The 14713-nt window shown below is 35.8% G+C and overlaps 1 protein-coding gene across 1 annotated transcript in view; it reads left to right on the forward strand.

Annotated features, from left to right (window-relative positions):
• The window catches only part of SYTL5 (synaptotagmin like 5), a 105999-nt gene that overhangs the window by 58562 nt on the left and 32724 nt on the right, over nt 1-14713 (forward strand). The window contains exons 7-8 of the mRNA XM_035002969.1: nt 3055-3184; nt 5310-5416. Coding sequence (XP_034858860.1) covers nt 3055-3184; nt 5310-5416 — 237 coding nt within the window. The remainder of the gene's footprint in view (nt 1-3054; nt 3185-5309; nt 5417-14713) is intronic.

Genomic DNA, 14713 nt, shown 5'->3' on the forward strand with positions numbered 1-14713 from the left:
AAGTCTCCGCTTTTGATCCTCCATGTTATTTGTCAAGTTATTCAGAAGTTGACTGTACTAGACATTTTCCAGACTGATTTAAATCGGGAAAAGTAGAGTCTTGAAATTTTTTAATAGTTTTTCGTTCTATAAAACTGCTAAAAATCAGGATCAACACGTAACGAAGACTTAAATTGCATTATACATAAAATATATATGAATGTGGAAGTTGTCCTTTTGAACGAATGAGCATCTAGATATTTTGGTTAAGCAGGAAACTCCATACATGTAGCTGACATCTATATTTAAGAAATCTTGGTCCTAGTCAGGCAAAGATTGTAGTAAGTGAAAGATGTCGCCATGCAGGAGTCTGTAGCAAGGTGCCCCTTCGGGCAGGGACAGCATCGATATTCAGCAGGTACACATACAGGGAAGGCTGTTCCAATTACTTATGGCTGGCCTCCATCTTCAATGGTTAGTGCCCTTGTTCAACCAGCGTCTAAAATATTTTTAATGCCCCCGGAGAAACAGCCAGCGCTAAGACTCTGAAGTGGGAACATGCCTGGTATGTTCAAGGAAGAACAAGAAGGCCAGTATGGCTGTTGTGAGTGAATAGAGGGAGGAGGACTAGGAAGTGAGCTCAGAGAGGTAACAGGACCAGACTACTATATGCATTTTGACATTTAGTTGGAATAAGGTGAGGACAGTTGGAGGGTTTTGAGCAGGTGTGGCTTTTCTTTTTTGTCATTTTTTGGTCATTTTTTTTTGTTTTTCTGTTTTAAGTTTTTTTTTTTAAACTCCAGTATAGTTAACATACAGTGTAATATTAGTTTCAGGTGTACAAGACAGTGATTCAACAATTCTAATCATCACCCAGTGCTCATCATGATAAGTGTACTCCTTAATCCAAAATATATAAAGAACTTATACAACTCAATAGCCAAAAACCAAAAAATGCAATTGAAAAATGGGCAGAGGATGTGGCTTCTCTTTACACGGGACCTGGGGGCTGTGCTGAGAAGCATTTGTAGGGGAAACAGTGGAGAAGCCGGGAGGCCAGTTAGGATGCCATTGTCTTTTTTTTTTTTTTTTTTTAAGATTTTATTTATTTATTTGAGAGAGAGAATGAGAGAGAGAGAGGACATGAGAGGGGGGAGGGTCAGAGGGAGAAGCAGACTCCCTGCTGAGCAGGGAGCCCGATGCGGGACTCGATCCCGGGACTCCAGGATCATGACCTGAGCCAAAGGCAGTCGCTCAACCAACTGAGCCACCCAGGCACCCAGGAGGCCATTGTCTTCCTGCAGGTGAGAAACTAGGCTTTGGAACAAGGAGATAGAAGGGGAGGTTGTGAATGCTGTGCACTGTTGGTGGGAGTGCAAATTGGTACAACCATTGTGGAAAACATTATGGAGGTTTCTCAAAAAAATTAAGCGTAGAACTACCATATGATCCAGTAATTCCACTACTGGGTGTCTACCCAAAGAAAACCAAAACACTAAATTCAAGAAGATTTCTGCACCCCTATGTATATTGTATCATTATTTACAATAGCCAAGATATGGAAGCGACCCCAATGTCCACTGATAGATGAATGGATAAAGAAGATGTGGTATGTATACACACACACACACACACACACACACACACACACACACTGGAATATTGCTTAGCCATAAAAAAGAATGAGATCATAGCACTTGTGACAACACTAGATGGACTTAGAGGGTATTATGCTAAGGGAAGTAAGTCAGACAGAGAAAGACAAATACCATATAACTTCACTTACATGTGGAATATAAAAGTCAAAATAAGTGAACAAACTGGGACAAAACCAGAAACAGACTCATGTATATTAGAGAACAGAGGGGTGGTTGCCAGAGGAGAGGGGAATGAGGGGATGGGTGAAATAGATGAAGGGGGTTAAGACATACAAACTTCCAGTTATAAAATAAATAAGTCATGGAGATGAAAAGTAAAGGATAGGGAATAGAGTCAATAATATTGTAATAACATTGTATGCTGACAGATGGTGACCACACTTATTGTGGTGAGCATTGCATACTGTATACAATTGTTGAATCACTGTGTTATCTACCTGAAACTAATATTCTATGTGAACTTCAATAAAACTAGTCAATATCTAAATACTGAATATAAAAACTACTTATTTAAAATATCAACTCTTCCTATAATGCAACTTCAGAAAAATAAATCACGAACTTAAAAAAAAAGCAGAGGCTATGAGCAGATTCTATATAAATATTTTTAAGGAAAAGCCAAAAGGCATTCAGACAGATTGAATAATAATAGAAGATTTCTTTCAATACTTATAGTCTGAATTGTACTTGCTGATAAGGTAAAAGGCATAATTAAAATTTCATAAATATTTATACCAAGCTCAGCAAGTGGTACTGTTCAATAGCCAGAAAAGTGCATGGATAGTTGATGATTACCCTTACTTCTTGGCAACCTAACAAGGAATGATATTCAAAATATTTAGTAACTGATATGGCTGAGGCACTGAGCAATCAGCCGGACTCTGGCCCAAGGCTGGGGCAGTATCCTGGGGGCCCTTCTATGCCATGTGTTAACCTGGATTGTGGATCATGGTCTTCTGTTAAATGGGGGTAGAGGAGGTAGGGGGTGGTTGAGGAAACAGGGCGTTGAGAGTGGGGATAAACATAGGACCAAACAGAGTACTAAGCTTGAGTATTACTCTGGGGATGTGAAGCTAGCCAGATTCTTATATAGAGTTCATGTAAGATTGGAAGTACTTATATCATCTTTCTTGCCAACCATGTAGTAGAACACACACAATTTTGTGAATGAAGAATTATTTTGAACTTTTGTGCTACTTAACAAACCTCTTGGTACAGATTTTATAGAGCAATTATTGATAGTAAGCTTTAGAGTTATATGGACTCCTGATGAGGATCCCCCCCAAATGTCAACTAGCTCCTAAAGAGAAATACAACACAAATATGGTTATACTGAAGTATATTCATATGGGAGCCTTTTAAAGTAAATTACAGTCATTATAATGTTTTTTTTTTTTCATTTTTACTTTGTGAGAAGGAACATGGTTTTGAAAATTCCGTGGATTTGGCTGCCATTGAAAGCACGTACGAGGACCTCCCAAAGAGTCATCGCAGAAACGTTTCTGGTACACCTTCCATCGCAGTGTCTGAGATCTCCCTCTCCTCAGGTAGGTATTTACAGCATGATTACTCTTTTTTTTTTTTTTTTTAATATTGAATCCCTTTTTCTTTTTTTTTTTCTTCAAGATTTTATTTATTTATTTGAGACAGAGAGAATGAGAGAGAGAGCACATGAGAGGGGGGAGGGTCAGAGGCAGAAGCAGGCTCCCCGCCGAGCAGGGAGCCCGATGCGGACTCGATCCAGGGACTCCAGGATCATGACCTGAGCCGAAGGCAGTCGCCCAACCAACTGAGCCACCCAGGCGCCCGTCTTTTTTTTTTTTTTTAATGACTAAATCATTTGAAATTAACTGCCTTGTGTGACATTAAATGAATGTTTCATGTTTTAGAAAATAACTGTTTGTTCTTTGACCCATCATGTACACCTATTCCATAAGAACAGCTTAAATGTGGACCCAGGTAATGAATGCCCTGAGCCTCTTGCATTTATGCAAAATCCATTTATTAAGTGTATACACTTGTCAGTCATCACCACCACTTTTCAGAGCTATACCAAACGTCAGTACAGGAGTGTAGGAAATATAATTGGTTCATTTGATGGAAAGATACAGGTGCTTTCCCAGAATTCAAGGAAATGATAGTTCATTTGACATGGTGGTCATAAATGCCCTATATCTAGACAGATTAATTATCCTGTGGTTTAAATAAAAAGTTATTTGCAAGCAGCATTAAGGTATTAATAACAACCCTTTTCGTTTGTATGGTACATTCAAATATGGTATATCATTTCACTTCTTCATCACAACAACCCTGGGAAGCAGGTATTATTTGTGTTGTAATTTTATTACCTATAAATAAGAAAATTCTTTAGAGAAATTTGCCATAGTTATGAAGCTTATGTCCCCTGCGTCGAATTAAAATCATGACAAAATCCTCAACAAGAGAAGGGTAACTTACCTAATGATATTTGCATAAAGCTGAGGCTGTATTCTGTATGCTGAGTTGGGGAGTCTTTCTGGTCAGGAAACTCCCAAAGCATTTTCTAAATATATGTAGTTATTGTTGCATTTTGTTCAGGATGACAAGATTGGTTCTCCCGTTAAAAGAAAAAAAATTTTTTTTTTTAAAGATTTTATTTATTTATTTGACAGAGAGAGGCACAGCGAGAGAGGGAACACAAGCAGGGGGAGTGGGAGAGGGAGAAGCAGGCTTCCCGCCGAGCAGGGAGCCCGATGCGGGGCTCGATCCCAGGACCCTGGGATCATGACCTGAGCCGAAGGCAGACACTTAACGACTGAGCCACCCAGGCACCCCAAAAGAAAAATTTTAAACTAATATAGAAGCCCACCTCATAGATCGTTTTGCTACTACTTCTAGTCAACAGCTCCTGTTTATTGAGTACATACTCTGTGTCAGGCACTGTCCTAAGTACTTCTGCATTATTTAATTTACCATTTCAAACTCAAGTATGTGATTGCTCTCTTTAATCTTTCTCATTATAAGCAACTATATCTCAGTAGGACTTTGATATAGAACTGTTCTGTGTAAGTAACCTGTGTCTTAGTAAGTTGTCCACAGCATGACTGAGTTGTGCATTGTTCTTCAAATTGTTTTTAAAAGCAAGATGTTCCTCTGATGAAAGAATGTTCTGGTGCCCAAAGAAATAGAACTTCTTCTCAGTTTACCTACAGCCGCTCCCTTTTCGTATGAAAGAAAGTTGCTATATCATTTAATAGCATTTTATGTCAGATATGAAAACACAGTGAATTCTCTAAGTATATAAATCAAGAATGATTCACGCTTTATTTTTTTCTATGGGCTCATTATATTTTAAGGCCCCATTCAATGAGAGTTTTTCAGTCTATGAGAAAAACAGGAAACTTAGTTTAAAAATTTGCATTTTACAATAGAACATTTAGCTTCCTTTAATCAAAGATGAAATGAACACATCACTGTTGGTAATGCAATTCAAGAAAATTTCAAAACACTAAGAAAAAAGAGAAGCACGTTAGTATAAACAGCATGAAGTTATTGACTCTGACTGTTGCCTTCATGACACCCTATGCCCTGTGCCTAGAAAGAATGGGAATAAAGATAAAACATTTGCAATGAAAACTGAAATCTTCTAACAAAATAAGCTGATTCATATCTCTCCTCTCTTCATTCCTCCAGACCGGAGTCGATCTGAGTTAGATCTGATTGGGTCCTTTCCAGAAGACTTAGAGAATACTGCAAACATAAGAAGCAAGTCTGTCCCTGGGGCTTTAGACAAAGACTTGGTAAGTTGGATGTGGAAGAAAGTCTAATGATCATGAGGAAAGGGCACAGTCTTGTTCCAAACCTTTCCACGTTTAGATGAGAATAAAGTAAAGATACAGGATAATCCATTCCTATTAGTCTTCACATTCAATATATAAAAACAACTAAAGAATGACTTAGAAAAGCTAACTGGTAATCAGGATAATGAGTGAAGATTTTCACTAAAAAAAAAAATACCTTTTGGGAATTTCAGTTCCTGGCTTAACATCATTTAATCTAAACCTGGAAAGTGAAAGATCCCAACATTTCCTAAACCAAATATTACTAGACTTAGCTGACTGTATAGCTTATATGAACATTTCTATGTCTGAAGTTACCCCCAATAAACTACCTTCTTAACAAACTAAATTATGTGAAAATTAATGTTTATGTGAACTCATTTATGAAATTAGAAGGTTGAGTTAGATTATTTTTAAGGTTCCTCCCAGTTCTAATATCTTGATTCTGATTTCTGTAATTGCTATAATGCAATTTGAACTCCTTAGAAGAAAGATATAACACACATGTTAAATGACATTAATGTAATTTCCCTAAGCAAGCCAGGAAACTTAGTTCTAAAACTCAATGTTATTTACTAGAGTAAAGAAACCTGGAAAGTATTTTTTAAATCCACCACAGAAAGCAGGGGTGGGGGAGGGCTATAAGATCGAATGGTTTCAAAGCTTACTTCTGTTCAACCTTTAAAGAACAGCTAATTCCAATGTTATTAAACTGTTCCTGAGAACTCAATAACTGACATTAAAAATGCACTAGAGGGAATCAACAGCAAATTAGAATATGCAGAAGAACAAATCAACAATCTGGAAGACAGGGTAATGGAAAGCAATCAAGCTGAACAGCAAAAAGAAAAAAGAATAATACAAAATGATAATAAATAGCTTATGGGAACTCAGCACTATCATTAAGCATAATAACATTTACATTATAGGGATCCCAGAAGAAAAAGAGAGAAAAGGGGGCAGGAAACTTATTTAAAGAAATAATAGCTGAAAGCTTACCCAATCTGGGCAAGGAAACACACAACCAAATACAAAAGGCAGAGTCTCCAATAAAATCAAACCAAGGAAGTCCACATCAAGACACATAATAATTAAAATGGCAAAAAATAGTGATAAAGACAGAATTTTAAAAGCAGCAAGAGAAAATACTTAAATACAAGGGAAACACCATGAGTCTATCACCTGAGTTTTTATCAGAAACTTTCCAGGTCAGAAGGAAGTGGCATATATTCAAAGTGCTGAAAGGAAAAAAAAAAAAACTACAACCAAGAATACCTAGCAGAGTTATTCAGAATTGAAAAAGAGAGAGTTTCCTAGATAAGCAAAAGTTAAAGGACTTCAACACTAAAACTGTATCAGGAAAAAATAGATTTGAATAGACCATTTAGTGGCAATGAAATTGAATCAGTAATCAAAAAACTCCCAACAAACAAAAGTCCAGGACTAAATGGTTTCACAGGTGAATTCTACCAAATATTTAAAGAAGAGTTCATACCTATTCATCTCAAAATTTCCAAAAAATAGAAGAGGAGGAAAACTTTCAGATTCATTCTGTAAGGCCAGCATTATGCTGATATCAAAACTAGATAAAGACATGATGAAGAAATAAAACTGTAGGCCAATACCTCTGCTGAACATAGATGCAGAAATCCTCAATAAAATATTAGTAAACTGAATCCAACAATACATTTAAAAAATCATCTGCGGGGTGCCTGGGTGGCTCAGTCTTTAAGCGTCTGCTTTCAGCTCAGGTCATGATCCCAGGGTCCTGGGATGGAGCCCCGCATCGGGCTCCCTCCTGGGCAGGAAGCCTGCTTCTCCCTCTCCCGCTCCCCCTGCTTGTGTTCCCTCTCTTGCTGTCTCTCTCTGTGTCAAATAAATAAGTAAAATATTTAAAAAATAAAATAAAAATCTTTCGCCACCATCAAGTGGGATTTATTCCAGGGATGCAAGGGTGGTTCAGTATTCACAAATCAATGAACATGATACATCACATTTACAAGAGAAGGGAAAAAAATATGATCATCTCAGTAGATGCAGAAAAAGCATTTGACAAAGTACAATATCCATTCATAATAAAAACTCTGAACTAAGGGGGGTTAGAGGGAACATATCTCAACATAAAGGCCATATATGAAAAAACTTAGAGCTAACATCAGCCTGAGAACTTTTCCTCCAAGATCAGGAATGAGACAAGGATGTCCACTCTCACCACTTTTATTCAACATAGTACTGGAAGCCCTAGCCACAGCAATCAGACAACATAAAGAAAGAGAAGGCATCCAAATTGGTAAGGAAGAAGTAAAACTTGCACTATTTGCAAATGACATGATACTGTATGTAGAAAACCCTAAAGACTCCACCAAAAAACTATTAGAACTGATAAATGAATTCAGTAAAGTCACAAGATATAAAATTAATACACAAAAATCTGTTGCATTTCTGTACACTAATAATGAAGTAGCAAAAAGAGAAATGAAGAAAATGATCCCGTTTGCAATTGCACTAAAAAGAATAAAATACGTAGAAATAAACTTACCCAAAAAGGTGAAAGACATATACTCTGAAAACTTATATAAACAGTGATGAAAGAACCTGAAGAGGACATAAGCTAATGGAAAGATATTCAATGCTTATGCATTGGAAGAACATATATTGTTAAAATGTCCCTACTACCCAAAGTAATCTACAGATTTAATGCAATCCCTATCAAAATACCAACAACATTTTCCACTAGAACTAGAACAAATAACCCTAAAATTCATATGGAACCACCAAAGACCCCAAATAGCCAAAGCAATCTTGAAAAAGAAGAACAAAGCTGGAGGCATCACAATCCCAGGTTTCAAGCTATACTTCAAAGCTGTAATAATCAAAACAGTATGGTACTGGCACAAAAATATTCACAGAGATCAATGGAACAGAATAGAGAGCCCAGAAATAAATCCATGCTTATATGGTCAATTAATCTATTACAAAGGAGGCAAGAATATGCAGGGGGAAAAGACAGTCTTTCCAAGAAATGATGCGGGAAAACTGGACAACAACATGCAAAAGAATGAAACTGGACTACTTTCTTACAGCATACATAACAATAAACTCAAAAGGGATGAAAGGCCTAAATGTGAGACCGGAAACCATAAAACTTCTAGCAGAAAACATACGGTAATTTTTTCACATCAGCTGTGGAAACATTTTTCTGGATGTGTCTCCTCCAGCAAAGGAAACAAAAGTAAAATTAAACTATTGGGACCACACCAAAATAACAAGCTTTTGTCCCACAAAGGAAACCATCAACCAAAAAAAAAAAAAAAAAAATTATTTGCAAATGATTTATCCATTAAGGGGTTAATATCCAAAATATGTAATGAACTTATACAACTCAACACTGAGGAAAAAACAATCCAATTAAACAGTGAGCAGAGGACCTTAATAAATATTTTTTCCAAAGAAGACATACAGATTGTCAACAGACACTGGAAAAGATGCTCAACATCACTAAGTATCAGAGAAAGGCAAATTAAAACCACAATCTGCTATTACTTTACACCTGTCAGAATGGCTAAAATCAAAAAGACAAGAAATAACAAGTGTTGATGAAGATGTGGAGAAAAAGGAACCCTCATGCACTGTTGGTGGGAATGCAAATTGATGAAGCTCCTGTGGAAAACAGTATGACAGGTCCTCAAAAATTTAAAAATGGGATCATCATCTAATCCAGTAATTCCACTATTGGGTATTTATCTAAATAAAACAAAAACATTAATTTGAAAAGATATATGCACCCCTATATTTATCACTGCACTATTTGCAATAGCCAAGCTATTGAAGCAGTCTAAGTGTGCATCCATAGATGAGTAGATAAAGAAGATGTGGTATATATATACAACGGAACAGTACTCAGCCTTAAAGAAGAATGAAATCTTGCCATTTGCAACAGCATGGATGGACCCAGAGGGTATAAATCTACATGAAATAAGTCTGAGAAAGACAAATACCTTATGATTTCACTTATATGTGAAATCTAAAAAGAAATGAATAAACAAACAAAAAGCATAAGTAGACCTATAAATACAGAGAACAACCTGGTTATTGCCAGAGCAGACCGGGGTGGAGGGGGGATGGATGAAATAAAGGGGATTAAGAGTACAGTTAACTTGCTGAGCACTGAGAAATACTTGGAATTGTTGAATCATTATATCATATACCTTAAACTAATATAACACTGTATGTTAGTTATACTTAATTTAAAAAGATATTGAATTAAATGGGACGCCTGGGTGGCTCAGTTGGTTAAGCATCTGACTCTTGATTTCGGCTCAGGTCATGATCTCAGGGTTGTGAGATTGAGCCCTGCATCAAGCTCCATGCTGACCAGGGAGTCTGCTTGAGATTCTCTCTCTCCCTCTGCCCCTCCCCCCACACACACTTGCATGTGTGTGCTCTCTTTCTCAAACAAATCTAAAAGCAAAGGATATTAAATTAGTAATTTAAAATCTTCCCCTAAAGAAATGCTGAGGGATAAATTGCTTCATTGGTGAAGTCTATCACATATTTGAAAATGAAATAATATCAATTCTTCATAAACTTACTCAGAAAATTACTTCCCAACTCATTTTGTGAAGCCAGCATTACCTTGACACCAAAGCTAGAGAAAGACATTGTAAGAAAGGAAAACTACAGAATAATATCTATTATGAATACAGATGGAAAAACCATTTATAAAGTATTAGAAAACTAAGTCCAGTAACAAAAAAGGATTGCACGCCATAACCAAGTGGGATTTATTCCATAGATGCAAGACTGATTTAGCATTTAAAAAATAAATTACTGTAATACAGCATATCAATATAATAAAAGACAATAACCATATCATCTCAATAGATGCAGAAAAAGCATTTGACAAAATTCAACACCTATAATAAAACTCGAAAAAATAGGAGTGAACTTTCTTAGTCTAATAAAGGGCATCTACAAAATTCCTACAGTTAACATCATACATGATGGCAAAAAAAAAAAAAAAAATGCTTTCCCCCCCAGTGCAGGAACAAGGCGGAAAGATTATCACCTTCATCATTTTTTTTTAAGATTTTCTTTATTTATTTGACAGACAGACAGCGAGAGCAGGAACACAAGCAGGGGGAGTGGGAAAAGGAGAAGCAGGCTTCCCACTGAGCAGGGAGCCCTATGTGGGAATCGATCCCAGGACCCTGGGATCATGACCTGAGCCGAAGGCAGACGCTTAATGACTGAGCCACCCAGGCGCCCCCACCTTCATCATTTTACAGGAGCTTCTAGCCAATGCAGTAAGGAAGGGGAAAAAGAAAAGAAAGTAAAAAGGAAAAATAAAAAGGAGGAAATAGAACAAAGGAAAGGAAGGCATCTCATTGGAAAGAAAGAAGTAATAACTGCTTTATATGCAGTTGACATGATTCTGTATGTGGGAAATCCTAAAGAATCTAGAAAAATATTACTAGAACTAATAAGTTCACCAAGGTTGTAAGATATAAGATCAAAATACAAAAATCAATTGTATTTCTGTATATCAGCAATGAACAATCTGAAATGAAATTAATATAATTCCATTAAGAATAGCATGAAAAAGAATAAAATACTTAGGAATAAAATTGTCAAAAAACTATAAGACAGTTGTACTGAAATTTAGAAAAATATATTTTTTTTAATTTAGCTGAGCTAAATTAAAGAAGTCTAAATAAATAGACATTGTATGTGCATGGATTAGAAGATCCAGTATTCTCTCCAAATGAATCTATAAACTCAACACAAACCCTATTAAGATCTAAGCAGGCTAGCTTGTGGAAATAGACATGCTGATTCTAAAATTTATATGGAAATGCAGAGGATCCAGAATAAGAAAACAAATTTCAAAGAACAAAGTTGGAAGACTTTCTCTAGTAGATTTCAAAACTTTGCATACAGCTAAGTAATCAGTATAGTGCAGTATTGGCATAAACATAGGCAATCAAAAGAATATAATTGAGAGTCCAGAAACAAGCCCTTATATTTTTAGTCAGTTGATTTTTGACAATTCAATGAGGAAAGGATCTTTTCATCAAATCATGATAGGACAATTGGATATCCATATGCCATAAAACAAACAAACAAACAAACCCCAAAACACACACCATGAATAAAAACTGACTCAAAATGGATTATATCCCTAAATGTAAAAACTAAAACTATAAAATTTCTAAAATGAAACCTAGGAGAAAATCTTTAAGACTTCAAGTTAGGCAAAGAATTCCTAGATAGGATACCAAATGTATGATGCATGATACATTCAAGAAAAAAAATGATAAATTTTACTAGTTTAAAATTTTTGCATCTCAAAAGACATCATTATAAAAATGAAAAGACAAAAAATAAACTCATAGAAGAAAACATAAAAAAAATGAAAAGACAAGCCATAGACTTGAGTAAAATATTTGCAAATCATACATTTGAAAAAGAACTTGTAGCTAGAATATATAAAGAACCCCTACAATCAATATAAAAAAGACAAATAATCCTACTAGACAATGTGTAAAAGATTTGAATAGATATTTTGCCAAAGGAGATTTATAAATATTAAATAACCATGTGAAAAGATGCATCATTAATTAGAGAAATGAACTATTAAAACCACAATGAGATATCACTTAATACCTACTAGAATGGTTATAAGCAAAAAGACAGGACATCTGCAAAGATGTACAGAAATTGAAGCCCTTCTACACTGCTGTTTAGGAAGGTAAAATGGTACAGACACTCTGGAATAAAAGTTTGGTAGTATCTTTAGAAAGTAAAACATATAGGGGTGCCTGGGTGGCTCAGTCATTAAGCGTCTGCCTTCGGCTCAGGTCATGATCCCAGGGCCCTGGGATCAAGCCCGGCATCAGGCTCCCTGCTCAGCGGGAAGCCCGCTTCTACCTCTCCCACTCCCTCTGCTTCTGTTCCCTCTCTCGCTGTGTCTCTCTCTGTCAAATAAAATCTTAAAAAAAGTAAAACATATAGTTACTATACAACCCAGCATTTCCATTCCGAAGTGTCTGTCCAAGAGAATTGAAAAGCTATGTCCACACAAAGATGTGCACACAAATGTTCGTACATATATTAGTCCTAATAGCCAAAGAGTGGAAATAATTCAGATATCCATCAGCTGGTGAATAAATAAATTATAATTGTATTCCATACAATGGAATATTCAGTACTAAAAAGGAATGAAGTACTGATTCATACTACGAGATGGATGAACCTAAAAAACACAGTGCTTAATTAAAGAAGCCAGCCACAAAAGGCCACATATTGTATGATTCCATTTATATGAAATATCTGGAAAAGGCCAATCTATGGAGAAAGTAAAGCAATTAATGGCTTCTAAGGGAGTGGGGATTGATTGCAAACACGCATGAGGAAACATATTGGGCTGATGGATATGTTTTAAAACTGGATTATGTTGATGTTTGCACAACTGTAAATTTGCTAAAAGTCACTGGAGTGTATACTTAGAGTTGGCAAATTTTATGGTTTGTAAATTATACCTCAGTAAAGCTGTGGGAAATAAGTAAACAACATGGAGAGTAGCTGACAAAACTTTGGCAATATATCAATAATTGTAAGTTGCATGATCAGTTACAAGGGTTCATTATACTGTTTCCTCTATTTTTGTGGATGTTTGAAAGTTTTTATATCTTTTTTTAAATAAAGAAATATGAGAACTAATAGTTTACATGCTAACAACTGGGCAGTAGCATACCCAAGAAGAGCAAAAGACTAAAAATATAGAACAGGGATTATTTGAAGAAATAATTGGGATATATGTCTCAGAAGTAAAGAAAAATCTGTCTCTATCGGAAAGTGCCAAAGATGAGATATAAGTAACAACTTACACCTAGGGACATTATAGTGAAATCTAAGAATATCAGTCATAAGAGAAAATTCTAAAAAAAAAAAAAAAAACCTAGAGAGAAATCCTATTACATACACATAAACAAGGATCAAATTAATATCAAGAGTTTTCAACAACAGTAGGTACAAGATAAAAAGGCTCAAACTGAAATAGTTTTAAATGAAATACTCAGGAGAAAGAAATCCCAGGAACTGTTGCAAGGGATATAAAAAGTAAAGGAGATTATATAGCTAGTAAAGTTGCTGTCTTCATAAATATAAAGCTAAGACCAAAGAAGTGAGAGAGAATGTATACGTAACAACTCAGACTTTAAATTCTGTTAAAAATCATACTCAGCATGTTCTCTGACCTTGACACAATTACGAGAGGTATTAATAACAAAAACATAAGTTATCCCACAAATCTGCCAAGTAAAAACACACCACTAAGTAATTACTGGGTTAAAGAAGAAGAAATCATAATGAGCATATAAAAACAATCAGAACTATATGAAAATAACAATACTACCAAAAAAAAAAGTAAAGAATGCAGCAAAAGTCTCACTTGGGAGAAAATTATATAGCCTTAAATATTTATATGAGAGAGGAAGAAAGGGTGAAAATTATTCACTATGAATCTAACTTTTAGTTAGAAGAATTACACACTAAACTCAAAAATAAACATATAATTAAGAATAGAAATCTAAAAAAATTAACTATAAAAGAAAGATAAAATACAAAACAAATGTCAGTTCTTTGAAAAAAACTAACAAGGTAAATAATCTCTGGAAAGATCATCAAGGAAAAAATACAGAAGGCAAAAACAATACTATGAATGAAAAAGTAAATGTAACTATAGATAAGAGATATAATATCAACAATGATATACCAAGAATTTTGAAAACTTAGATGAAGGGGCGCCTAGGTGGCTCAGTCGGTTAAGCATCTGCCTTTGGCTCAGGTCATGATCCCAGGGTCCTGGGATTGAGCCCCGCATCGGGCTCCCTGCTCAGCGGGGAGTCTGCTTCTCCCTCTCTCCCTGCTGCTCCCCCTGCTTGTGCTCTATCCCTCTCTCTCTCAAATAAATAATAAAATCTTAAAAAAAAAGAAAAAAAAAAACGTAGATGAAATGAATAAATTTCTATAAAAATATGATTTCCCCAAACTTGAAATATCCAGACAGGATAAATAAAACTGAAACAGGGGTGCCTGGGTGGCTCAGTTGGTTAAGCGACTGCCTTCAGCTCAGGTCATGATCCTGGAGTCCCTGGATCGAGTCCCACATCAGGCTCCCTGCTCGGCAGGGAGTCTGCTTCTCCCTCTGACCCTCCCCCCTCTCATGTGTTCTCTCTCATTCTCTCTCTCTCAAAA

The sequence above is a fragment of the Mirounga leonina genome, unplaced genomic scaffold (genome assembly GCF_011800145.1).
Source record: "Mirounga leonina isolate KUSES-001 unplaced genomic scaffold, KU_Mleo_1.0 Mir_101609, whole genome shotgun sequence".
NCBI lineage: Eukaryota > Metazoa > Chordata > Mammalia > Carnivora > Phocidae > Mirounga > Mirounga leonina.